Source organism: Mercenaria mercenaria, chromosome 1, assembly GCF_021730395.1.
Source record: "Mercenaria mercenaria strain notata chromosome 1, MADL_Memer_1, whole genome shotgun sequence".
In the NCBI taxonomy this organism is placed as follows: domain Eukaryota; kingdom Metazoa; phylum Mollusca; class Bivalvia; order Venerida; family Veneridae; genus Mercenaria; species Mercenaria mercenaria.
Genome location: NC_069361.1, coordinates 71942214 through 71970142, shown reverse-complemented (window position 1 = coordinate 71970142; position 27929 = coordinate 71942214). Strand labels below are relative to the sequence as shown.

At 35.7% G+C, this 27929-nt stretch overlaps 3 protein-coding genes and 1 non-coding gene across 4 annotated transcripts in view; 3 read left to right on the top strand and 1 right to left on the bottom strand.

Annotated features, from left to right (window-relative positions):
* The window catches only part of LOC123565412 (cofilin/actin-depolymerizing factor homolog), a 307889-nt gene that overhangs the window by 42102 nt on the left and 237858 nt on the right, over positions 1-27929 (top strand). The window lies entirely within an intron of this gene.
* On the top strand, positions 116-13842 carry LOC128559279 (delta(14)-sterol reductase TM7SF2-like). Its single transcript, XM_053550557.1, has 10 exons — positions 116-272; positions 521-721; positions 1243-1404; positions 3023-3215; positions 4498-4692; positions 5970-6193; positions 7182-7350; positions 8138-8218; positions 9601-9723; positions 11448-13842. The coding sequence occupies exons 1-10, from the start codon at positions 249-251 to the stop codon at positions 11606-11608; spliced, it is 1533 nt and encodes a 510-aa protein (XP_053406532.1). The 5' UTR covers positions 116-248; the 3' UTR covers positions 11609-13842.
* On the bottom strand, positions 16981-27929 carry LOC123534415 (NADP-dependent oxidoreductase domain-containing protein 1-like). The gene is made up of 5 exons (XM_045316654.2): positions 27706-27929; positions 24230-24426; positions 22744-23082; positions 21941-22124; positions 16981-18487 (listed from the first exon to the last, which is right to left on the bottom strand). Exons 1-5 carry the CDS (start codon positions 27906-27908, stop codon positions 18322-18324), a joined length of 1089 nt encoding a protein of 362 aa, XP_045172589.2. The 5' UTR covers positions 27909-27929; the 3' UTR covers positions 16981-18321.
* On the top strand, positions 26774-26846 carry Trnat-cgu (transfer RNA threonine (anticodon CGU)). The gene has a single exon. It is a non-coding gene; the product is annotated as a tRNA-Thr (tRNA).

Sequence of the window (27929 nt, the reverse complement as noted above, 5' to 3'; positions counted from 1 at the left end):
GCACTTTCACACTTTGCAAGAAGAAAATTACAAGTTTCTATTTCCTTCTGGATGGAAATTATTGACAACTAAAACGTGATCGCGTTTCCCAAATGTAAAAATAGCCATTTTGGGGGGTCCACGATAGGGTAATTTTTATTCAGGCAATTTTCTGAGCAAACAATGATTATACAGTTTTATAGTTATTTACTTTTATTTATACAACAGGAAAAGGTGTCATCCAAGAGGATTTACTCCGCCGGGTAATCATGCCATCCAAGAGGACTACTGGGGTATGAAATAAAATCTATTTATAGAATGCACCTTGTGCCTTTGCCAAAATTAGTTTTAGTATTAATATTATACAACAGTGTAAAAGTATGTTAGAAGTTAAATGTAATGTATTAGTTTATAAGAAAATTTATCGGATTATATTATATTCACTGAACTTTTATCAGCCAGTATGGTAGTGAAACAAATTTATGCTTTTATTAAATTTTGTGCTTCTTTTCTTATATAATTTTCAGTTTATACATTTTAGGTGAGATCTAGGTCCAGAAGTACTAAGACCAGATCTAGTAGGAGTCGAAGTCGTAGCCGAAGTAGAAGTCGCTCCAGAGGAAGGAGCCCGGGAAGGCCTAAGGCAACAAAACCTAAAGCATCCACTCCAAACAGGACAACAAGATCCAAGTCTGCAACACCCACTAGAATGTCAGCAAGGATTGCAGCAAAATCCCATGAGGTGAATATTAAAATTTGTTTACAGTTTATACCTTTTCCAAAGACAGTGGCCAGTCCTGGGTATGGTTACCAAATCTTAAGACAGCCCATATATATGTGTGGTGATCAATACAAATGATGAAAACAATATTTGCAATCGGAAACTACATCTGATCTCCAAAATCAAATGAATGCGTACAAAGGTTTCTTAAAAGATCATAGGCATTTGGCACGTTTGTTCTGTAAATAATGATTTTGTTAAAAACACCAGATGTTCCAGATTCTTCAGTGCTGCATTTCACAACAAACTTCATTTCAAGCTGTCATTTTTCAACCCAAAAAGATATCTATTACTGGACCCATATACAGTCCACACAGGGTAGTCTACTTATCTGTAGTACAGAGCTGCACGACTAAAAGCTGAAAAAGTATGATTACTTGTAGTGGCTTTTCCAGGAAGTGAACTTGTGAAAGATCCAAAGCAGTTGCAGACTTTTTACATGATCATTATAAAGCTTAATTGAATTGTTCTGTCATGATCAGGGTGAGACGAAACCGGTATCACAGACTGTAGAGAGGAATGAAAGTGAGAAAAAAGTAATGGCAAAATCTTCACATACTGAATTTGGTGGCGCATTTGGAACATTCCTGATGATGTTTTTCTTACCTGCTACACTCTATTATGTGAACATGGCTTGTTCAAAGGTAATTTTTAGCTCGACTTTTCGAAGAAAAAGAAGAGCTATTGCACTCGCCCTGGTGTCGGCGTCGCCGTTGGTTAAAGTTTTTGATAAAGTCAAATATCTCTATTACTATCAAAGCTATTGACTTGAAACTTAAAATAGTTATTTACTATCAAAGTCTACAGCAGGAGAAACAATCCCCATAACTCTGATTTGAATTTTGACAGAATTATGCTCCTTTTTTATAATTTTTGGTTAAATATTTTGATAAAGTCAAATATCTCTGTTACAATCAAAGCTATTGACTTGAAACTTAAAATACTTATTTACCATCAAAGTCTACACCAGAAGAAACAATCCCCATAACTCTGTTTGAATTTTGACAGAATTATGCCCCCTTTTAACTTAGAATTTTTTGTTAAAAGTCAAATATCTCTGTTACTGTTAAAGCTTTTGACTTGAAACTCAAATAGTTATTTACTATCAAAGTCTACACCAGGAGACACAATTCCCATAACTCTGTTTTGAATTTTGACAGAGTTATGTCTCTTTTTAACTTAGAATTTTTTTTTCTGGCAAAGCTCTAATTCAGAGTCAAGCACAGAGAAAAGTCGAGCGCGCTGTCTTACGGACAACTCTTGTTAAAGAACTGTTTGTCTTATCCATCAAGTTGAATGTTTAACATAAGCCGTGTTTAATTAAACAAATCTTCAGAAATGATTAATTTTGTCTTTGCTGTCTGCATGGCAAGGATTTTGAATTTGTGACAGAAACAAAATTTGTTAGTTAAAAACTTTACTTAAAATTGACTGAGTAAAAGTGATATCTGTCTGTTTTATATATAAGGGATGTAGTAATTTGGCAGATACCCTATTCTCCTTGTGTGATTTTAGTGTATGCATTTATTAACAGAAAGCCATGCTCTGGTTGAGGTGTATTTAAGTCTGAAAAAATAAATTGCCTAACGAGAATATTATAAGATTCTTTCACTGGTTGTAGGTGCAGATATCTGGCCTTGAGGGTAACTGTTTAGGCGGTAACAATGCTCCCTGCCGAGTTACCGCCTAAACAGTTACCCGAGAGCCGGATATTCCCATCTGCACCTATAACCAGTGACAGAATCTTTGTCTTGCATACCAATTTCAAGAAATAATAATAAAAATAAAATCAAACGGCTTTCTGTTTAGAACTATTTCTTATAGCAGTGTATTTAAACAAAGCGCGGGAAACCAATGTCCGTAAACAGGAAAGACGTCATAACATTTCAAAACAAATAACAATGTTTAGTTCCGGTTTTGTTTTATCAGCTGCACCTAAACGTTATGGATTTTTGATAAAATAACGTGATTTGAATCGAGACTTATACTATCAGGAACCAATAGGAACTGTCAAGGTATTGAATTTTTATTCCGTTTTTTAAATAAAATATAAATTACTACATAAATCCTCTACATATATGTAGTTCGTAATGCGTCATTTAAAGCACAAGAGTCATCTTACATCCCAGGGTGTAAGATGGAATTTTCCAGCACCGGTAAAATACCGGAAATCCCCGTCTGGTATGCAAGAAAACACAGACTTCTCAAAAAGTCGTGTGTCCACTACCTTATGTTAGCATAATTTTTTTGCAATCATTGTAGAAAAACTGCAGCATTAAAAATATTCACAATTGCTCTGGGAAGTGGTCATCATTCTTTGATGTGCAGGCAGCGCTTATATTTGTCGGATGGTTTGCATTCCAAGCTGTTCTGTACATGATTCCAGTTGGAAAGGTAGTACAGGGACCACCCATTGTCATCAGCAATCATCATAGGCTGTCTTACAGGTGTAATGGTAAGAAAATATAGTAAACTGGTAACCACTATGTTCAGGAGTGTTTCAAAAGCATTCGCCCTATGCAGACTTTGTTATGAAGAAATTGCAAGTTTCTGGTGAAGAAAGTCAACTTTGGGGTGGTTGTAAGAAACTTTCATGGTTTACAAATAGGAAATACCTAGAATGCACACAAAAAAACAACAACATTTTATTTAGTGTGTTTGTATCAAGACATTGGTTGATGGTCAGTATTGGTCAAATTGATCATTGGTCAATACTGGTTGTTTGAAAACTTTGTTCCAGGATGGAGATAGGGCTGTCATCGATAGAAACGATATCGATGTATCAACGATATTTTTTTGTCGATCGATTATCGATTCCTGTTTTCAAAAATCGATATTTTACAGAGAGAAAAAGCTATCAAGAAAAACACTCAAACCCTCAAAAACAACCGAAGTTCACAAAGTTGTAAGTTTGGAAAAATGCAAAAGAGGAGTGAAGGCAAAATAAAAATGGAAGATGTTATTAATTTTTATTTATTTCTTTTATTTCATACGGTAAATATAAATTCAACACAATCAAACAGTAATATGAAAAGTAGGCAATAAAACTAAAAATAGCATTTACAGAAAGGTATATAGTAAGCATATGAACAAATAGGTTGTTAATCTAACTTAATAATCGATATATCAGTGTATCGTCAATATTTGTCCTCTGATATATTGGTATCGTCGATATGCCTAAGACCCAATCAATGACAGCCCTAGATGGAGAGAGATTTTATCCTGCTCCAATATATATTCATGTTAATAGTGCTATTTCTGTGATATTTTGAGATTTGGTAATAATAATAAGGTGGCATAATGGCTAAGGTCACTTACTTTGAATCTTTTGCCTTCTCAATAACGTGGGTTTGAAACTTTCCTTGATGTATGCTCTTCTCAGTTTGAGGTAGCCATCCCACTGGCTTTTGAAAGGTTGGTGGTTCTTCTCGGGGTGTCCATCTATGTGGACCTGGGACTTGGGGTTTTCCTGCACTATGGCAAGTTGCAAAAAATCATCATGACCTAAATTGTCTTGGTATAGATTTTGTTTAGAAATAATGCACAGTAAATTTTTTCTTTTGTAAAATTTTACTCCTTAGAAGGTGGAAATACTTTTGTCATTTGGGAAAAGTAATACATGCCCTACAGAACAGTTGTTTAGACAGGTATATTATGCTTACTTATTACCAGAATCAACTTTAGTAACATCTGCCCTTAAAGGCTACAGACATAACTGATTTAGTGTTTCTTTCCAGGTTTCTTTGCTTATGTTGTCAGTCTGGTAGCATTTGCTGTTGCTGTTTACTATAAAGTGCCGGTAACCATTGTTTATGACAAGTTCCTGCAGTTGTTAACTTCAGCTGTCTTGTTCTCATTTGCCCTTGCTGTGTTTGTGTACATAAAGGCAAGATTGGGACCAACTAGAAATCTGGCACCTGCTGGAAAAACTGGTAATTTGTTTAATTCCGTTGTATGTGTGAAACTTTCATATTCTATATACATTGTAACAGTTGAATGCTGCATAGATGTAAATTAGAATTCAGTTAAAGTAAACCCTGCCTGATATATATTGCGTCAGTTTCAATAAGTATCATTTTGTGTGATTTGCCTAGCTATCTGAAAACATTCAGTCTGAAGCCAGCTTTAGATCAAAACTGAAAGCACATTTATTTAGGCAGTTTCATGAACAATGAGTGTAGTCTTGTTGGGATACAAAATATCAGAAGTGGTGTAAAATAGTATTTATACATGTCCAAATCTTTAAATCTAAGTTCTAGAATCCTGTTCATATTTTGTATGTATATATGTTAAATGTGTGTTATGTAATTGTAAAGCGCAATAGAATATTTTATAATTTTTGTGTTATATAAATGCCATGTATTTGTATTTATTTTTAGCTCAACTTTCCAAAGAAAAAGTAGAGCTATTGCACTCGCCCCGGTGTCGGCGTCGCTGTTGGTTAAAGTTTTTTTTACAAAAGTAAAATATCTCTGTTTCTATCAAAGCTGTTGACTTGAAACTCGAAATAGCCATTAACTATCAAAGGCTACACCAGGAGAAACAATCACCACAACTCTGATTTGAATTTTGACAGAATTATGCATCTTTTAAACTTAGAATTTTTGGTTAAAGATTTTGATAAAGTCAAATATCTCAGTTATTATCAAAGCTTTTGACTTGAAACTTAAAATACTTATTTACCATCAAAGTCTACACCAGGAGAAATGGTCCCCATAACTCTGGTCTGAATTTTGACAGAGTTATTTCCCTTTTTAACTAGGAATTTTTGTTTTACTGGCAAAGCTCTAATTCAGTCAGGCACTGAGAAAAGTTGAGCGCGCCGTCTTACAGACAGCTCTTGTATTACTTGGAGATGTATTTTAATATATGTTTGTCAATATGCTAAATTTTAACAGTTTTGTCTCATTATAAAATAATCATATGCTCCCAAACCCCTGGGGAAAATTTTCAGAGATTTTTTATGAAAGCCATTCTCATCCCGGATGGAGTTGACAATAAGTTTCTATTTGTAATAATGGCTTTTAGTTGCCAAAGGCTCTCTTATGACTGGCTGTACTAGTATGTATTACTTAGACAGCATCTTTAAAATGTACATGTTTGAAATCTTGTGCTGAAAATTCCATTGGTCAATTTTGATTCAGTACCATAAAGTTTATTAATTTATATCTGTATACAGTTGATAACACATTGATTTTGTGAATTCCAGGAAACATTGTCTATGACTTTTTCATGGGCCATGAGCTGAACCCAAGGATTGGACAGTTTGATATTAAGTTTTTCTGCGAGATGAGACCAGGTCTGATTGGCTGGGTGATCATAAATCTCGTTTTCCTCGTGAAGGATTATCAACTGGATGGAAAAATAGATTATGCTTTAGCTGCTGTAGTTTTCTTCCAGGCACTCTATATTGCTGATGCATTATGGTTTGAGGTAAATGTTACTTGGATATTTTATGCCCCCGAAGGTGGGCATATTAAAATCGCACTGTCCATCCGTGTAAATTCTTGTCTAGGCAGTAACTCTGCCATCCATAAAGGGATTTTGAAATAACTTTGCATGAATGTTCATCATAATGAGATGATGTGTCAAGTGCAAAACCCAGACCCCTAGCTCCAAGGTCAAGGTCAGACTTAGAAGTCAAAGGTTAACAATGTCTGTTTTGTGTCCAGTTCATAACTTTGCCATTCATGAAGATATTTTGTAATCACTCAAGACTAAAATGTTTGCCATAAGACATGTAATGCGCAAGATCCAGACCCCTAGCTTTAAGTTCAAGGTCACACTTAGAGGTTAAAGGTTAACGTGGTCTGTTTCTTGTGCGGTGCATAACTCTGCCATTCATCAAGAGGTTTTGAAATTGCTTGACTTAAATGTTCCCCATGAGACATTTCATACGCAAGATCCAGACCTATAGCTCAAAGTTAAAGGTCACACTTAGAGGTTAAAAGTTAACATGGTCTTTTTTTGTCCGGTCCGTAACTCTGGCATCAAAGTGATTTTAAAATTACTTGGCATAAATGCTCGGGGGCATTTGTCACTAATAGTGACAGCTCTTGTTTTAACGTATACTATAAGTGCATAAATGAATTGTAAAATTTGGAATTATATGCTAAGAATTTAGTTATAATAATTGATGACCAAAGCACTGAACATCGAAACATTATTTTGTTAAACTGGATATTTTTCATAAATTAAGCATTTTAGATGGATTGGAAAAAGGCTAGGATAAAATTTTAGAACCAATCTGATTAAATGCTTGTAATTAAATAGAGACGGGCTGTTCTTTGCTGCAGCCAATTTCTTAACAAAGTGCACCGGCATGTTACGCTCAAGGAGTAAAAATAATCTTTTGAAAATAACTTTATGCATTTTATTGTGAAAATGGCATATGTGTGTAATGGATACTTTCTTTATTTAGGATGCCATTTTAACAACTATGGATATAATCTATGAAGGATTTGGTTTCATGTTGAGTTTTGGTGACCTTGCCTGGGTTCCATTCCTCTACTGCTTACAAGGCCGTTATCTCCTGGAACATCCAAACCCAATGCCCTGGTACTGTTTGGCTAGCATTGTCGTTCTCAACTGTAAGTTCTTGTTAAATTTTGAAGCTATTAAAGGTCTTTGTCGGGGCCTCATTGGCTGATTGGTTCAGGGTGTTTTATTTTTCATGTGAGGAAGCCATCCAGCTGTCTTATAGAAGGTCGATGGATCTACCCAGGTGCCCACTCGTGATGAAATAATGCATAAAAACCATACTTTTATTAAAACTTCTAACACGACTAGCAAATAACCTATATACAGAGGAGAAAATCAATCAACGGTTATTTTGCGATAACCCATGCACGTGCAAAATAGTGACGTCATCCTCTGTGTATAGAATGATCCATGTGCAAAGCACGATGTGTAGTTCATGTCGTAAAAAGTAGTTACCATTTCTTCAAACACAGTTGATACTAGTATGTCATGTAAGAGTCAAAATAAGTTCTCAAGTCAAGTGTGATTTATGGTAGAATTACCCAAGTTTTTCGTTCTTATGCAAAACAGTATATCACGAAGGCCTATGTGATATATTTTTACGCATAAGAACTCAAAACACAGGTTATTCTACGATAAACCACGCTTTGGAACTTTTTATTTCTTACTTTGCATCAGAAGATGGAGAACAAGGTTCTTATTTCGTAACAGTTTTACTCAGAGAGTATACAAAATAAAATTTAAGAACAGCTATAAAGCATTTGTTTTGCTGTGTAACTGTTCAAAATTGTAGAAGATGAATCAGTAGCTGAAACAGCACTAAATGAACACTGTAAAATATGAAAGATATCATTTAAGATATTGTGATTCCTTACCATGTTATATTGTTATTTACAGTTATTGGATATTACATATTCCGGGGCAGCAACTCTCAGAAAAATGAATTCAGGAAGAACCCGGATAATCCAGCTCTAGCACGTATGTATTGACTCCTTCAAATGTAATTGTAAATGGTAATAGAGATGGCTTATTAAACGCAAATTATTCCGCCTAAAATTTTCACTATATTGAAAATGCTCATTTCTAGTAATTAAAGTCACAACTTGATTTTTTTTCAAGCATTTTGCAAGTGAAGAAGCTTATTAACCTTTAGCCTGCTGTCGGCAAATGATTCTGCCTTTGCAACCAGTTGCAGACCAAGATCATCCTGCACGGATCCTGCACATCCGTGCAGGCTGATCAATGATTAGGGGTGGGTATTGCCACGAAAATTGGTATTGCAATATATTGCAATATTGTATGTGGATATTGCAATATACTGGGATATATTGTACCAGTTATTTAATGAACAAAAACATGATGAATCAAACTGTTTTTTTCAAATTTATTCAATTAAAAATGAGTAAAATGACTAGTATCAACAACACGAGTGTTTGCTGCCCCGTCTCAATAAATAAAAATACCAGTAAACAAAAATATAAAAAGTTTTGACTAGATTCTGGGGAGTATTGTCAATTTGTCATCCACAAATACTATTAATTGTTGATGATTTTGCCTTTATTTTCAACAATCTCGAAGTCCGACATGTTGCTATGACGCCGATTACCAGATATTCAAAAGCGAAAGTAGACTGCTTCAAAATATTATTTAGTTTATTGTGCGGCACTACATTAGGTTTACAGATACAATCATATAACACAGGTTGCTCAATTCACCGATTATAAACGAGGAAAGTGGTATAGCTGTTGTATGAATAATAAATTTTAGTTGATAGAAAAATTACTAATGAGTCGCTGACAAATACGAAATTATATTTATCTAAATTTTCTTATTGGTTTTATTATGTGAAATTGGGTCCGTAAAATAGCTGTAAACCAGTCTGCTACCTGCACCGGAAATGAAGGGAGAAAAATGAAAACAAAGTTGAATCGTGCTGGCAAGAAAAGGATTTTTTTTTGTGAATCTTCTTGGTTTACGTTAGTGTTACTTAATGTTACAAAATAACCGGTATTCGAAAATCATATTGCAATATCGTATCATAGGAAAAAACATCGCAATAACCGGTCTACTGCGGTATAGCGCCCACCCCTACTGATCATGGTCTGCACTGTTCGCTATTCAGTCAATAAGTTTTCAATGAACACCCCTTCGAATAATAAATGGTACTGCCCAAATTGAATGATGGACCAGTCCATTTTAGAAATTTAGCAGGGTATGGGTTAAAGACCCTTGCATGATTTATTCCTGATAAGTTTCTTTGCTGCTTTTATTCTGAAATTGCCAAGTCTGTTTTGAAGCTTAAAAGAGTTGACAGTGGTTTACTGAATTTTAATGTGCTTTGACATTATTTATGTTTTCAGATCTTCAGACTATCCGTACTGGAACTGGCAAGAAGCTTTTAGTATCTGGTTGGTGGGGATTGTGCCGGAAACCTAACTACCTCGGAGATATCATCATGTCACTTGCTTGGTCCCTTCCTTGTGGTTAGTAGCTGCTTATTCACTTTGAAACGAGTCTTCTAAAAATGTTGACAAAATTAGTTGAATACTTACGTTTTAACATGCCAGGCTTATTTCATCAATGTGGAAATTGTTCCCAGACTTTGAACAGTGGCTGTTATGCTGTAAAAACATCTCAAGTTTGGTTGGATTATAAGTGTTAAGATAAACACTGTAGGCTTGGTCATTTTTGCATCAAGTATTATGAGATTAGTTTGACAACAGCAGTTTCTGTTTGAAAAACGGGACGTATTATGGAAACGTCCCTGGCGGGCGGGCGGCTTCCACAGACTTTGTCCGGAGCATATCTTCTACATGCATGAAGGGATTTTGATGAAACTTGGCACAGTTGTTCACCATCATGAGACGGAGTGTCATGCGCAAAAACCAGGTCCCTAGGTCTAAGGTCAAGGTCACAGAGGTCAAAGGTCAAATTCAAGAATGACTGTCCGGAGCATATCTTCTTCATGCATGGAGGGATTTTGATGAAAGTTGGCACAATTGTTCATCATCATGAGACAGAATGTCATGCGCAAGAACCAGGTCCCTAGGTCTAAGGTCAAGGTCACACTTAGAGGTCAAAGGATACAAGAAAGAAAACTTTGTCCGGAGCATATCTTCTTCATGCATAGAGGGATTTTGATATAACTTGGCACAAATGTTCACCACCATGAGGCGGAGTGTCATGCGCAAGAACCAGGTCCCTAGGTCTAAGGTCAAGGTCACACTTAGAGATCAAAGGATACAAGAATAAAAACCTTGTCCGGAGCATTTCTTCTTCATGCATAGTGGGATTTTGATATAACTTTGCACAAATGTTCACCACTATGAGGCGGAGTGTCATGCGCAAGAACCAGGTCCCTAGGTCAAAGGTCAAGGTCACACTTAGAGGCCAAAGGTCAGATACAAGAATGACTTTGTCCGAAGCATTTCTTCTTCATGCATGGAGGGATTTTGATGTAACTTGGCACAATTATACATCATCATGAGACAAAGTGTCATGCGCAGTTCCCTTCTTAGAATTACTTCCCTTTGTTGTTACTATAAATAGCTTATATTGTAACTTTTTCATTACTAGTCGTAGGGAAAAATCGATACCACTTTTCTGTAGTACAACATGCATGCTACATCCACTACATCCAATTTTGAGGTGTATTTTGACCAATCTCTACCTGGTAAAGATTTTTGTGTGGACTTACAATTTTTTTTTTTGATATTTTTTTTTTTTTTTTTTTTTTTTTTAAGATTATCTTCCCTTAGTTGTTACTATAAATAACTTATATTGTAACTTTTTTATAATTGACCGTAGGGAAAAAACAAGACCACTTTTCTGTGGTACAACATAGATGTTACTTTAAAATTTTAGGTGTATTTTAAGGTATCTCTACCTGGTAATGAGTTTTTTAGTGGACTTAGAAAAACAAATGACTTACAATGATTACTAAACAACCACAAAATTAAAATTCCATTTGCAAATACAGGTGCTAGAGTAAAGAAATTTGTTGTGACGGGCGTATATTGTGACATTCTGGCACTCTTGTTTTTGTTATCTGTATGCTTCCTGCTTTTTAGATGAAATGCTGCTAAATAGTACTTACTGTTCTGCTCATGAATGAAAGTTTAGATAACAGCATTATGAGTAGTATTCAAAGTCTATGCTGTAAGATTTGTTGACTAATTGATAATTAATTTGTCATTTTGATTTGCAGGATTCACCACTGTCATGCCTTACTTCTATCCCATCTATTTCTTCATTCTGTTGGTACACCGAGAACGTAGAGATGACGCTCTGTGTAGGAAAAAGTACGGTGCCAGTTGGGACCGCTACTGTGAGAAGGTTAAATCGAGGATCATACCTGGTATATACTAGAGAAAAACTTACCATAGACACTGCCATTCCACTTGGAGATTAGATTATTTGGAAGTGTGCTTGACATTTACAGTTGTACTTAAGCAGATGTAGAATTATTTAGTAAGACACATGATCTCAGCAAATGGCCTTTAGTTTAATTACCTGTTGTGTTTGGTAGTGAATTATGTTAATTAATGAATTTTAGAATGTTAGATTCTGATTTTCTAAATTATTGCTGTCTATGGAAAGACAGACACAAGAAAAAAAATGACCACAGGAGAAAGAAATAACATTAAGGAAATTTTTAAGAAGTCAAGAAAATCAAAGATGGTTCTGTATCAAATTTAATTGTATTAAGAAATTAGAAAAAAAATTCTAACCACAAAAGACATAATATGAGTCGTGCCATGAGAAAAACCAACATAGTGGGTATTATGCTGTCCCAGTATTGTTTTAGTCATTTAGTGCATTCCTAGTATTATACACCACTCAGGAAAGTATGGTTTCAGATTTTTTGTAAATGCATTCAGCTATTGGCAGTACATGTATTTTTACATGCTTACACAAGTTGCAGAAATGATATTCTGCATTCTTAATATTCAGACCAAGAGCAGACTTTTATTACTAGTTAGAGCGTAAAACTGTTCAAATTCTCTTGGTTTATTGTCGTAAACTTAATGGTTTCGAACTTAATTCTAATTTTTACAAGTACATCAAAAGTGTTAAAGTAAACAAGATATATCGGGAGCTAAAGAAATTCTTAAGATGTTACTGAATGTTTTGTCATTTTAAACTTTAAAACGCATGTTATAAAACAGTAGATGGCAGACTTTTTTTCCGGTTTAGTTTTGTTGTTTTTCTTTTAATTTCCTGATTTTAAATTCTCAGGCATATAGGTATATTACAGTGAAATGTTGAAGAACATGAAAGATTCAAGCCAAACACGAGAACAATAATTCTGTGATTTGTACCTATATGGGAGAAAGAGACCATCATTTATGCTTTTTGTTAATGGACATTACTTTTATGGGGGAAAAATCGTAGGTGATCATGTTTTAATTAGACTTTTCTTAGGTATTTATTTAAAAGAGCATTATCAGATTTTACATTGTATTTTTAGATGTAAATGAAAACTTGGGAGTGTACATATTTGTTGTATTATACATGTAAAAACTGTTGTAAATATGTTGTAAATTTTCATTTTATTTTTTCTTTACATTTTGCATGATTTTACTGATAATACAGTTCTTAATTGCAAGTTTTTCCTGACTTTTAAAAAATGCCATTGCCTTTGTACAGGCTTTGCGAAATTGCTGGACAGATTGCCCGACATCACATTGCAGTCATGCCTAGCTTGGACTCTTTCAAGCGGGCTGTTTTAAAATGTAACTTTCAGGTCAGCAAGGGATGTTTTTAACACTAAACTTTTTCTTACTTCTATCTTATTTTACACAACATGCTGTCTGCTTTAATTCATATTCTCATAACCTACTAGGAACTTTCCTAGTAGTGTTTTAATGTTTCTTTTCACTTTATTGTGGCCCACACTCTGTCCATAACACTTGAAAGAGGGGTGTGACAGAAAATATAGTTAGAGATATAACATCCAGTTAGAGTAACTTGAAGGATTAAAATTTGTCTGACAGGGCCAGTTCTGCCATTAACCATTGTAGTCAATGGCTAATAAAGTGCCACTTTGGCTACAAATTTTTCAATTTAGCAATGAATTTGATGGTCCATTTTGCAATTTTAAACATATTTTTGTATGATTTTAACAGCCTTTTCTTTATTTGGCTACAGCCAATTATTGGCCAGGGTCGGCAGTCGGACCAACATTTTCATTTAAAAAAAAGTTGTTCCATATGAAGTAGTGTTGTAACTTCTAACAGTTTTTGATTGTTATTTGTATGATTAAGAGTGACTGACAAGTCATTAAAATATTACACTTTCTATCAATGGAATTTCTCAAAAAGTTATCAGGCATGCTTGCAATTTTGACTAACATGTAAGACAGTCTAGCAACTTCCAAAGTCTGTTCCTATTTGTAACTGTAAAGTTATATCAGTTGTTTAACAGTAGCAGCAAAATGAGTTGAATGATGAAAGCATGAATGTTTAGGCTGTTAATATTGAAAAGTATAAATAGTCATGATTTTATAAGTTAATTTTAACACATTTTCCTGTCCTAGGCATTGGATTTAGTCCTGACTAAACCAAAGACTTTGTGAATAAAAGTATTTTCCTACACAGCAACACGTCTGGTTTATTATAGCTGCCCATGTTGCACCAAGGCTTTCAGAAGTTCATTTGGCCCCCCAGTTGTTTTCCTTTCATGTGTTTGGATCGCTCGAAGCCATGGAAACTCGAGCATTTTTCTTTTTCCCGTGTGACGTGGGGTTAACAATGCACTGACGCCTGTATAGGTCATAATTATGGCGACTTTTCATCTTTTATGTACGAGGAAGCCCCTAGGTGCCCCACTGCATTATTTCATCACGAGTGGGCAACTGGGTAGAACCACGAACCTTATGTAAGCCAGCCGGATAGCTTCCTCAATGCCCTGAATGAGGCAGGAACACTACGAGTAAAAACTTGTTAAAAAGCAATGACCAGAAAAGAATTACAGGAATATCAGTTCGTTCCACTGATGGACCTTTATAAGTGTAAATAAGGCTACTAGATCTGTTAGAACAATAAAGCTGTCTGTTGGTTTTGCCATCAAGCAGATTTTAAACTGTTATTTGTTAGGAGTTGATGGCAATATTATTACTACACCAAATTTACTCTTGGGGGTTGGGGGTGCTCCTCGACTGAGTGGTTACGGTCGCTTGCTTTTACATGGTTCGCACAGGCCATGAAAAGTCCTTGAATTTGATGCCTACTCCTTGAAAACTACTTGAATTTTGTAACAGTCAGAAACTACTCGAAAACTACTTGAATTTAGGAAAAAACGTACAAAAGATGGCAAATAGTCCTTAAATTCGTCGGGTGCGAAGTGAAAACGGACGAACATTATAAACGGACCAAAATAAAACTAAAAAACAACGAAAAAAGAACAACCGTTACCACCATTAGGGCCTGGCACGGAGTCGGCGATAGTACGGTACGGTACTGTACTTTACGGGTTTTATGCTCTTTCAAGTAATTTTCACACTGTAATTTATCCGCGATGCGTTGAAGGTAAATCTTGTGTTACATTGTTTAATTTTGTCCTAAACTGGATTTAAATTGGTTATTTCATGTCTCAGCAACAGTGACATTGCGCCCATTTAAGTCCTTGAAAATGGAGGAAAACTACTTGAAAACTGCTTGAATTTTTTTTGGGAAGGTCTGTATGAACCATGTTGTAATCGATTCCCCTTGTTGATGTGGATTCAGGCCTTACTCAAGATGTTGAATTCTTCATGTGAGGAAGCCATCAAGGTAGTTGGTTCTTCCCAGGTGCCCACTTGTGATAAAATAATAACCAGAGGTGCACCTGGGGTCTACCTCCACCATCATAGCTTGAAAGTTGCCATATGACCTATAATTCTGTTAGTGCGACGTAAAACCCAACAAAATGACAGTACATAGAACTCTTTTTTTCATGCATATTTAACCATTCAAAATTGCTGAATACATTTCAGAAATACAATTGAAAATTCTTAAGAAACAAAAAATGACTTTTATTAACAAAACGAAAAACAGGAATGTAAAAAATAGATATAACCAAGCATAGGTTAAAAACTTGAATGATTCTACAATAGAATACTGTTGAATGCTTAGATATGAAAAAAAGCATCCGTTAGTTTGTGAAATATTGTACAAAGAAGGGGGGGGTTTTGCAAGCTTATGAGTCAGCTTCCTTAATATTGATGGGGAGTTCAAAAGCTTTGGAACAATGACCAAAAAGCTGTGATTGTCAAATATCACTGGTTTAATCTTGCACAATCAATGACGGCATTTTTAGTAGTATTTGAGCTCCTGTCATATCATTCATATGATCAATATTCGATATATCATATATTTTCTAACGGAATAATAACAGAGTACAAGACAATATAGTAGTGCAATATGAACTTTATTACTAGTATTGATTAATAACTTTTAAGGTGGGTCTATTCTGCGACAAAATCACATGACTTGGATGCATTTTTTAGGAAAATCATGCAGTCTAATGCATTTGTATCCAATATCGACCTTTCTGCAGACAGTATATCTCCAGAGGTGGAGAAAACTCGCTCTGCAGTCTGCACCTCCAAAAGTTTTATCAAAGTACGACCAGACTTTACTATTGGTGGCAGCGTGCTTCTGATACAGATTTATTCTTAATTTGTTTAGTACGCTTAGGATTTGCTGACAAAAAAATCATCACTGCAAAAATTAGCGTTCTGTTCCGGGTACCACATACTTACATTTTTTCCAATGATGTTGAACCCTGATTGGCCGTCAGGTGTGACGTTGTAAAAAACATTTCCGGAGTAAACAAAGTACGCTCTTTGGAGGAGAGCTATTACTGAGGCCATTTACCATGTAGTTAGTTTGTTTTTGATCGATACAGGAACATTCTATCCGATGTATCAATCGAACCCTGAATACCGGTATTCCATACATATCTAGAACCGGTACACACCCCTACTTAAAGGTGGGGTTCAGAACCTTGTTTTATACCTGTATTTCACTAGAAACCAACGGAGCTCCTACAGTATTGGTGTAAAATCATTGTGATGCAACATCCTAATGATAACGCGAGCTGCTGTGTTCTGGGCGTGTTGCAATCTGTTGTGTGCTGTTTCGAATACATTTGAATAAGGCATTACAGTAGTGTAACTGGAGGTCAGGTAAAAATTGTTTCCACTCCATAACTTATATGCATCGATAGATTATCTTAGTGCTACACAGAAATGTTCCCCATGACGAGACTGTGTCAACACATGACCTAAGCTTGACAGTCCAAGGTTAAGGTCACTACTGAAAGTTCTGTATTGCCACAGCAATACTCAAGTCAATTGTTGATTTTGTAGTAGTCACTGACCTCTACCATTATGACTGCTATGTACTTGGAATTATGTTTCGATGTGAACAACATTACTACTGCTTCTGTTTCTTCAGCTTGAGCATCGGCATGTTGCAATGCATCCACAAGACAATTTCAGCCAGGCAACCTCCGGTGCTATGCAATGCCACACTTCTAGCCACATTTTCTTGTTGTTAGGGCTACCTTCAAACTGCCGGTTAAGAACTCTATTGCAATTTAGACTTTGATCGAGAGAAAATTCACTGTATTCTCAGTGTTTTACAGGTATTATATTTTTTCCAAATGACGGTTATAGTCTTGTGACTATGGTATAAAATTTTGAAAGTGAACAACTTGTTTTATGTGAAAGTGAAGCATGACAAAAAACAGACAAGTGTATTACAATAATTTTATAGATAACGAATAGATATCACAGAATAGCAGTACAGTTTTAGCTTCAATTTAGTAGCTTAACTTTTAAAATTGTTTGTGTAACTTTTCACAACTCATGCGCTGTGGAATTGTGCCTATACAACAAATCAACAAATGCCGAAATAAAACTTCCGCTACGACTGCCAAAAAGAAAATGTTTTGATTTTAAAATCATTTAACATTGTTGTGTAGCTTGAAGAAACAAAACACAATATTGCTGACTACCAATATGGCCAAAATAAAATCTCTGCATGAAAAAGAAGTAAGCAGTGTATTTCATTCATAAAATTATGGTGATAAGCTAATATAAGCACTTTTTTCCTGGATTGCTTACAAATATTTACCCGTTTTCCAAAAGTAACCAAGAATGTGTGGCTTAGATAAAATGTCTCAAGTCAGTCATGGAGAAAATATGTCTTGCTCATATCTGAAACTGTTGTCATGCATTATCGGAAGTATTATGCCCTATCGATTCCGCCAATTACAATGATGTTAACTTTTATCGCAGAGTCTGAGAAACAATTACTGAACTGCTTTATACATGTAATTATATTGTGTGCAAAATGCCAAGTTCAGTTCAACATCTGTGTATTTTGCTTATATTTGCTAAAATACGTTTACCTTAGGTGGAAATGTATGCCTATTATTATAAATTGACTCCACCTGGACAAAAAACAGAGATTTAAGCATGCTAACATAAGAACATAATTGTCTTAAATGACTATAACTGTAACCCCCTATTTCAAATCTTGCAAAAAAGCTTGTTTCTAAACAAGAGCTGACACTATTAGTGAAAAATGCCCCAGAACATTTCTTTCATCGATGGCAGAGTTCTGGACTAGATCATGTTAACCTTTCACCTCTAAGTGTGACCTTGACCTTAGAGCTAGGGGTCTGGATCTTGCGCATGACATGTCGTCTCATTATGGGGAACATTTATGCCAAGTAATTTCAAAATCCCTTGATGAATGGCAGAGTTATGAACTAGACATGAAACAGACCCTGTTGACCTTTGACTTCTAAGAGTGACCTTGACCTTTGAGCTAGGGGTCTGTGTCTTGTGCATGACACGTTTCATTATGATGAACATTTAAACCAAGTTATTTCAAAATTCCTTTATGAATGGCAGAGTTACAGCCTGGACAAGAATTTACACTGATGGACACATGCACGTAGAGATGGACAGTGCGATTTTAATATGCCCGCCTTAGGGTGGATAAAAATACATGAAAAATGTGTAAGAAAACATTTCTGAGGCTCTTTTTTCCATTCAGGACAAGCAGTATTAAAACTGGTAATGCTATTTATGTTCCATACATTTCATTGTAAAGTTTTTGTTTCAGGTAGTCCTCAAACACATGGTTATATTTGTTAACAAAAGCATTATATAATCCCTCGTACTGGTTCAGTCTCTTCAGAACTGCTGTGTTACTCTCCAGAACTTTCAGCAAGTCAAACGGTGGAAACAGCCTGAAATTTAAATGTACACGGAATATTGATACATATACAAATGCAAGACTTTACATGCCAGATATAGAAATATGCCATACATTTACAACATCTGAACAAGGGCTGGTCAGTGTTCCTGCTAGGATTTGAAAAGGGCAGGGTGGATGTAAAAAAAAAAAAAAAGGGCACTTTGGGCCGCAATGCAGCGAGTGGGGGAGGGTGTGGGAAGGGGTATCCCCCTCCCACTAGGGGGTTTGGGGATCCTTCCTAAGAAATTTTTGAATAATCGGACATCAAATAAGGCATCTGGTGTGTTTCCTGGCAGGCTGGCAGCAAATATTGTTTTTCTAGACCAAGATGAAAATAATTTCTGTGAATATGGCAGGATTTTACAAATAAAAATTTACGGAAATAAACTTTGTAAAAATGTTGGATTTCTGTTTGTACTCAATCAGTGTTAATTGCTGTTCATTAACGGGTATATTTCTCACCTTGACTAAATGATTACAACAACCTTCTATGTATTATGTAATTGAAACAGTAAAGCAATCAAGACTATGTTTTGTTTTGGACAATTACTGCTGCATGCGGGCTTAGCGCAAAACGGTTGTAACTTATATGAAATAAAGAAGTTACATTTGTTTTGCATTAAGCCCGCATGCAGCAGTGCTAATACTATTATAGCCTGAGGTCACCTGTAAACAAGGCAGGAAAACGGCCAATATTTATATTGTTTCGCATAAGAACGAAAAACTCGGGTTATTCTATGATAAATCACACTTGGGAACTTATTATTTCGATTCTAACACGACATACTAGTATCAACAGTGTTAGAAAAAAATAGTAACTACGTTTTACAACCGCGCTACGCACCAGGATCGGATGACGTCATTGCACGCGAGTGGTATATTGCAGAATAACCCGAGATAGATTTTGCTCTACATGTATGTAGGTTATTTGCTGGTATTGTTAGAATTCATTTTACTCTGACTTGGCAATAATTATGTTTAATGGATATCTTGATACTATTGGTATTACACTGAAAAATGTTACAGAATACCTGAAGATTTCTAGTGTTTAATCTCTTTCGTGTACTGCTGAATAAAATCAAAATAATGCAAAAGTACTTATACTGGTGAAGGACTAATTTTCACAGAATTCATGGATGTGCTGATCCACAAAATTAAACCTTGATGAGGGACTTTGGTGATTGTCTCCCTCATTGGCATGATTGGATTATGTCAGAGATAATAAAATAGTAACTAGGTCCCATTATTTGGAATCCTCTGACTTTATCGCTGTTTTGCCTATGAGATATCTCAGTTCTATGGTGTGAGATATCTTGCATTTTTGTTAAATTAAATATCTGGAATCCAAATGAAAGGATCTACTTACTGTAATATAAAGGGAGATAACAGACCAAAGTCTCCCATTGCATTTCATTTTATTGTCAAAAGATGAAATATACGACTTTCTGTGTTCCAGCAAATCTCGAAATTTCATGTCCATGAAAGTAAATGATTTTGCAGAATAATTGCTCTAAGACAGGGACAGTGTAAATTTACCAGTTATAGACTATTTATTTTTTTTGTTCAAACAATTACAAGTAATCGCTTTCGAACAAACTACCTATGAAGTAGTCTAATTTTAGGCTTGTCCTTTAAGCCTGTTACATATAATAACAGATGCAAGGCTTTGGTTTACTGTTGAGCGACTTATACTTGGTTTAACACACTTTTTCAGCAGAACTTCAGTTTGTTATATACCTGCTTCTCAACCAAGCCAGTCTTCCTTGATTCTGTACTAGAAAACACTCGACTCGGATAATAGGTCATTGGGGGTCAAATGACTTCAGATTTGCTGTCTTCTGTGAAATTCCCGTGAAAAACAATTGCCTTGATAAAAGAACATATATACTCAAGACCTTTTTAGCTCACCTGTCACAAAGTGACAAGGTGAGCTTTTGTGATCACGCAGCGTCCGTCGTCCGTCGTCCGTCCGTGCGTTAGTCCGTCCGTGCGTGCGTAAACTTTTACTTGTGACCACTCTAGAGGTCACATTTTTCATGGATCTTTATGAAAATTGGTCAGAATGTTCAGCTTGATGATATCTAGGTCAAGTTCGAAACTGGGTCACGTGCAGTCAAAAACTAGGTCAGTAGGTCTAAAAATAGAAAAACCTTGTGACCTCTCTAAAGGCCATATATTTCACAAGATCTTCATGAAAATTGATCAGAATGTTCATCTTGATGATATCTAGGTCAAGTTCGAAACTGGGTCACGTGCCTTCAAAAACTAGGTCAGTAGGTCAAATAATAGAAAAACCTTGTGACCTCTCTAAAGGCCATATTTTTCATGGGATCTGTATGAAAATTAGTCTGAATGTTCATCTTGATGATATCTAGGTCAAGTTCGAAACTGGGTCACGTGGGGTCAAAAACTAGGTCAGTAGGTCTAAAAATAGAAAAACCTTATGACCTCTGTAGAGGCCATACTTATGAATAGATCTTCATAAAAATTGGTCAGAATGTTCACCTTGATGATATCTAGGTCAAGTTCGAAAGTGGGTCACGTGTTTTCAAAAAGTAGGTCAGTAGGTCAAATAATGAAAAAACCTTGTGACCTCTCTAGAGGCCATATTTTTCATGGGATCTGTATGAAAGTTGGTCTGAGTGTTCATCTTGATGATATCTAGGTCAGGTTTGAAACTGGGTCAACTGCAGTCAAAAACTAGGTCAGTAGGTCTAAAAATAGAAAAATCTTGTGACCTCTCTAGAGAGCATACTTTTCAATGGATCTTCATGAAAATTGGTCAGAATGTTCACCTTGATGACATCTAGGTCAAGTTCGAAACTGGGTCACATGCCATCAAAAACTAGGTCAGTAGGTCAAATAATAAAAAAACCTTGTGACCTCTCTAGAGGCCATATTTTTCAGGGGATCTGTATGGAAGTTGGCCTGAATATTCATCTTGATGATATCTAGGTCAAGTTCGAAACTGGGTCAACTGTGGTCAAAAACTAGGTCAGTAGGTCTAAATATAGAAAAACCTTTTGACCACTCTAGAGGCCATATTTTTCAATGGATCTTCATGAAAATTTGTCTGAATGTTCACCTTGATGATATCTAGATAAAATTTGAAACTGGGTCACATGTTGCCAAAATTAGGTCAGTAGGTATAAAAATAGAAAAACCTTGTGACCTCTCTAGAGGCCATACTCTTCATGAGATCTTTATGAAAATTGGTGAGAATGTTCACCTTGATAATATCTAGGTCAAGATCAGAACTGGGTCATGTGCCTTCAAAAACTAGGTCATTAGGTCAGATAATAGAAAAACCTTGTGACCTCTCTAGTTCTTATATAATATACTCTTGTTCTCTTACCTACTGACAATAAAAAAGGTGGGCAGATCTTTTGTTTATTTTAGTAGTTTTATTTTATATAGACATTAAAAAAAAAAAAAGAGTTCTTACTCGTCCTTGTCCGCCGATTTTCTGATGAAGTCATTCAGCTCTAGTCGACATTCTGGCGTGTTGTTGAACATCACTATATGCAACATTTCTATAACATCGTATTTGTTTAACTTTAGATGGGTACACATATTCACCAACACAAATATCATCAACTCTGCCAACTTCGGGTTTGTTGTAATAACAGCTGTAAATAAATATCAGAGCATAATTATAGAGAATAGTGTATGAACCTACTAATGGTATCTGAGATCATACCAGCTAAACTCAAAACTATTATGCTGAAAAAGGGGTATAACTTTAAAGACATGCAATAGCTGTCAGAGGAAAGAAACCGCTTGGCTTTCAACAGCCATGCCACAGTTGAAAAAGGGACACAAATTTGTAAAAATGCAGAACAGAGTTCTGGAACCTATACAGTGCATGTCAGTTCATTGCAGAGGTCAAGTGTGTGAAGTTTCAATCCATTCCCACTAATGGTTACTACAGTAACTGGTTTACATATGGATGCTGACAAATAGTTGAGGACAATAGCTCTACATATTCTTTGAATAGTCAAGCTGAGAAGGGGCACAATTTTATAGAAATTCAAAACAAAATTATAAAACATGTGCACTGCACATCAGATTATCATAGTGAACAGATGTTTGAAATTTCACTTCATTTCCACCAGCATACACACAAACTTTAACCGAGATGCTGATGCCGTCAAACCAGCTGCATGTGATAGATCTATTTATTTTAAAACTTACTACACATGGGATACTAGACTAGTTTTAAATTCTAGAAACAAGTAGATATCTTACACTTCTGTCTTCTCAATGGACAAGTTGTTGAAACAATAGTTTTATTTTCCAGCGCAGAATTCACATTTATAGAAAAATCCCAGCCTTCATTATCATTGGTCTGATCCCATGTATAATCTGGACGTATTATACTTGTTGTTCCAAACAGCTGGCGTAGTTTTCTAGCTGATATCGAACTAGCAAAACTGTACAGAAATAAAGTTTGTGGAATGTCTGCCTTTACTTCATCTGCTATTGTGGGTACTTGTGACGGTAGTACACACAGGAATACAATATGTGAGGTTGTCACTAGCTTTATATTGTCATGGAAACAATCAACTCCTTTAGTTGATAAATATTCTGAAAAGAGAAACACTGTTCTTCGAAAACAATCTGAAATTTTCCATACCTACCAGATTTATAAAGACATTTTGTTTAATACAAACTCTTAGACTACTGCTGTGGAGCTATACATGTTTAAATTTGGCTACATAGATGTTATAACATCATTCTTACAAAATATATTTTGTTTTAGTTTATACTTATTCATCTTAGGTCAATTATAAAGCAAATTCTACAACTTATATATACGAATTACTCTCGGCACCTCATTCCTGATGGAATCAATCGCCACCAGGGAATGACAGAGGTGTAGCCAGTTTCCCCTTTAAATGCTGAGCACCAAGCAAGTGAGCTACTGGTAACATTTTTCTCGTATTTGGTTTGACGTGGCAGGGGATCGAACTCAAGGCCGCCTGCACCCAAAGTGGATGCTCTACCACTAGACTATCTTTGGCTGCTTTTTAAATCATTCCGAATTTTCTTTACTGCTGTATATAGCTATAATGCTTAAAGTTATACATCTTTAAAGCCTTTCAAAAAGCATTTGCCTTGAAACTATTTGAAAGTTTACATGGTTATAAACACATAAAAACTGCAAAATGTGTAGTAGAGGTTGCTGCTCTATCGAGATTAATTTACTAAGGTTCTGTGATCAAAACTAGCACTAGCCTGAAGGTAAAAACCTCAGGCAAAAGTGTATTTAAGCTAGCAGAAGGTCTCAAAATTTTATAAATGCTTACTGACTTTGGCCTGTAAGAAATTTTGTTGCTCATATTAATACTTGTATATAATAATTCAGACTAGTATCGGAAAATCCTAATTTCTAACACCGGACAGTTGACTAATTGCAAAGAAAATATCTGCTCATATAGAAAGATGTTTGTTCTTTGTATGTGTCATTAACATAGGTTAACACAATAATTTGAGCCGTGCAATGAGAAATCCAACATAGTGGCTTTGCGACCAGCATGGATCCAGACTTGCCTGCGCATCCACGCAGTCTGGTCAGGATCCATGCTGTTCGCTTTCAAAGCCTATTGCAATTAGAGAAACTGTTAGCGAACAGCATGGATCCTGACTAGACTGCGCGGATGCGCAGGCTGGTCTGGATCTATGCTGGTCGCAAAGCCACTATGTTGGTTTTCTCATGGCGCGGCTCATTTACCTAATGTTTCTGGTCTACGTGTGGATATTTTTATATCTTTTGGGTTGATGTTTCCGTATGTGATGAAACTATGAGCTAATTGACTACCAAGTCTTCCGCATCCAAGAATGCCAATTTTCAATGGATCTCTTGAACTCTGATCCTGAAGTATTCTTGTTGATCTTTTCTGTGGACTTTTGAGACAATTTTTTAACTGCCTAGAAAAGATAAAAAATTATTAGCTATACTCTATAGAGGTCTGGTTTTAGACAACCCTTATATGAGCTGTCCAGAGGCCAGGTAATCAATATGAATACTGAAAATGATATTTGCAGACAGTATACTGTAATTAAAAATCAAAAGCAAGAGATGGTTTCAAAAATCAAAATACATAGTTACATTTTTTTGTTGTATATAAGCCCTCATCTCGTTGTTTTAGATATATTGAAACAGATAAGAAATATAAGTGATAAGAAATGAACATATAATTCTCTTATACAATTGTGAAATTTGATAAATAACTAATATGGTAATTAGCAGTTTGTATGGCATAATGACATTTTTATCAAATCATGGTTTTCTTGGGATCGAAGAATAATTTAAAGAACAGTATGATTTTCTTTGTTCTTATTAAGGTTTACTTTGTCGGTTTACTTTAATTATGAAAAAATGAATGTGACTAAGTTGGAAAACCATAACTGTCAAAACTTCATATTCAACCCATGTGAGAGCTATTTATAAAAAATATCTATAAAAATGTAATAACACTTTAATAACAATGATTCATTGCTTTTTCCTAGCAATTACCATAATACACCAGTAATTTGAGTAAAACAGTAACAGCATAATATCACTGTTATCATATTACTGGAACTCTCCTTTAGTCTGCACTACCAATTTGTTTTACCTCGATTGTGATGAAAGCTTTAAGCTTATTGTAACCAACCTCTAGCCTGCTTCCTGGAAAAACCAGCACTGGTGTCATATGAGAAGTCATGGTTGTGACCCCAGTGGGGCTCGAACCCACGACCCCTCGATTAAATGGTCAACACCTTATCCACTAGACCAACCCTCCCCTTTCTGAGTCTAAGAGGTTCTGCTACTGGAGCCAATTCCTGTTAGTTAACATCTTTAAGGAGCTTATAGGTTAGAGTAGTCCAACTAATTTGATGCGATCCTAGGAAATATTGAGATAATTTTTTTCATCATGGGCAATATACCCACTCGCGTCAAACTCTCGAAAGACCAAAATAATTGAAGCAATTTCCGATGAAATTTTCATCTCTGCCGACGCTTTACATGCTATAGACCTGTTCAAATGCCGATTATTTCATGAATTGGCCATAAATTCAAATAAAACTTACATGTATGGAAACGGAATTCAGTCCTCATTGATATATGTAAAAATTATCAAATAATATACAAAATTACAAATTTTCTAATGATTTAAACCTACCGGTATGTATGTACTACACATGATTAACGATTACCACGTGTCTACACGCCAATATGCACAAGCGATAAAACCAATAACTTTACATGACTGTGTACTGTACGTGATTTGTCCTCCATTATTTTGGTCCTTCAAAGTTTTGACCTTTAGATTGCCCGTCCCAAATACAAACCAACCTGAACGTTGAATTATTTTGACTAAGGTTAGAGACCACCAACCACAGATTTCCATTATAACATTATGGAGTGTACGGCCTCATGTATATCTAGTCTCAATTTAAAATTAATGAACTAACTTACAGTTTCACCAAATTAAAGAACAAAAAACATACAAATATCGTCAATCAGATACAATAATTGAGTATTTTTCATGTGAATGATATGAACCCCAGTTTACAATACGCTGGTAAATTTACAATATGCTTGTGAACTGTACTCTAAACACACTGACAAGGTTCAATTATAAAAAAATTACTCATGGGTTTTCGGTTTGATTACACTAAAGTCAAAATAATTCGACGTTCAGATTGTTTTATATTTGTGACGGGCAATCTAAACGTCAAAACTTTGAAGGACCAAAATAATGGAAGTTAAATCACAGTACACAGTCATGTAAAATTATTGATTTTATATGGCGTGTAAACACACGGTAAATGTTGATCGTGTACAGGCCATACAAAGGTTTAAATCATCAGAAAATTCGTAATTTTGGATATTATTTGATAATTTTAACATAGATTAATGAGGAATTGAATCCCCTTTCGATACATGTAAGTTATATTTTAATTTATGGCCAATTCATGAAATAATCGACATTTAAACCTTAGTGTTGGGGTTCTCGTATCGGGTGGCCTCGGTAGCTCAACTGGTAGAGCATTGGCACGGTAAGCCGAAGGTCCGAGGTTCGAATCCCGGTCGAGGCTGCACATTTTTCTTGAGACTGTTACATTTGGGGGCTCGTCCGGAATGCTCACCCTTGGAGCCCATGCAGGGCGAAGCAGTTTGGCTGGGGTGTGCATCTGAATTCGGTTAACAGTCTGTGGCAGACATTGGCCAGGAGTGCCAATGTCTCACAATAAGAGGGAAGGTGTGTAGCGGTTCTCGTATTGGGTGGCCTCGGTAGCTCAATTGGTAGAGCGTTGGCACCGTAAGCCGAAGGTCCGAGGTTCGAATCCCGGTCGAGGCTGCACATTTTTCCTGAGACTGTTACACTTAGCCAAAGAGCTATAAAAATAAATAGATTGGCAACTTGAAAGGCATATAGAGCAAATCTCGCCAACCTCCCGTGACAAAAAAACGAGATCTCGTTTACCGTAAGTGGCGCTTTCTCCACGCGCCATTTTGTATGAGAAAGCAATTATTCATCGGTAAAATAATTATCACCGTACGACCACGCTTCTTTCGGTGGCAAAAAAAACGTGTACTTCGTGTCTTAAGACCATTTCACATTAAACTAATTTTGTTTTAGAAGCTAACATGTATTTTAAATGTAGTTTTAAAGGTACAAATTGTAACTCCATGCTCGCCGATGTTTGTTTTTAGTAAAATAACGCCGAATCATGCTCTGACACGAGCTCAAGCGAGATTACAGCCAGTTGCCATTCTGTGTATTTTATACTTCTTTGACTCAGCATGCAAAGCGTCAGCAGCGATGAAAATTTCGTCGGAAGTTGCTTCAACTATTTTGGTCATTCAAGTGTTTGACGCGAGTGGGGATATTGCCCATATGAAAAAAGTATCTCAATATTTCCTAGGATCGCGTCAAATTAGTTGGACTAGATTACATAATTTAGTGACCAATCACGCAGAACGGACTAAACAGTTCCCTAATACCGTATTCCAAGTAATTTCTCGGTACTTTTTGGAACTGGTGCTCTCTGGCCTATAGGACTATGAGTCACATATACATCTACATTTACGGGGATACTCCCAACAATCAATTTCTGATCATAACTGGGAGGTCTTATCTTTATTATTATATATATATATATGTATATATTCATGTCTAACATTTCTATCTAGACAAGTTTGTAGCAAACAAGCACCTTGCTTCGTGTAAAACTGATACAAAATATGTTGCTTGAGCACATGATGTTACTGTCAGCGCATGTGCCCTCTTCCTAAGATATTGAAGTTCTTTTTCATCATCATCCAATGCACTTTCAAACTGAAGAGAAGATAGATTTAAGGTAATGTCCGTAGGTGATTTATCTTCACTCGGTTGCTGAAGACGCGTCGCGAGCGCCATTTTTGTTTCTACGGAAGTAAA

Bases quoted from the DNA above. Each gene is read 5' to 3' on its own strand.
- LOC128559279 (XM_053550557.1), top strand. From the start codon at position 249: ATGCCATCCAAGAGGACTACTGGG. The intron at 4,693-5,969 runs GTAATTTGTTTA...TGTGAATTCCAG, and splicing joins GGCACCTGCTGGAAAAACTG to GAAACATTGTCTATGACTTT. The intron at 8,219-9,600 runs GTATGTATTGAC...TTATGTTTTCAG, and splicing joins GGATAATCCAGCTCTAGCAC to ATCTTCAGACTATCCGTACT.
- LOC123534415 (XM_045316654.2), bottom strand. From the start codon at position 27,908: ATGGCGCTCGCGACGCGTCTTCAGCAACCGAGTGAAGATAAATCACCT. The intron at 22,125-22,743 runs GTAAGATATCTA...ATTTATTTACAG, and splicing joins TCCATTGAGAAGACAGAAGT to CTGTTATTACAACAAACCCG. The intron at 18,488-21,940 runs GTAAGAACTCTT...TTTAAATTTCAG, and splicing joins AAATCGGCGGACAAGGACGA to GCTGTTTCCACCGTTTGACT.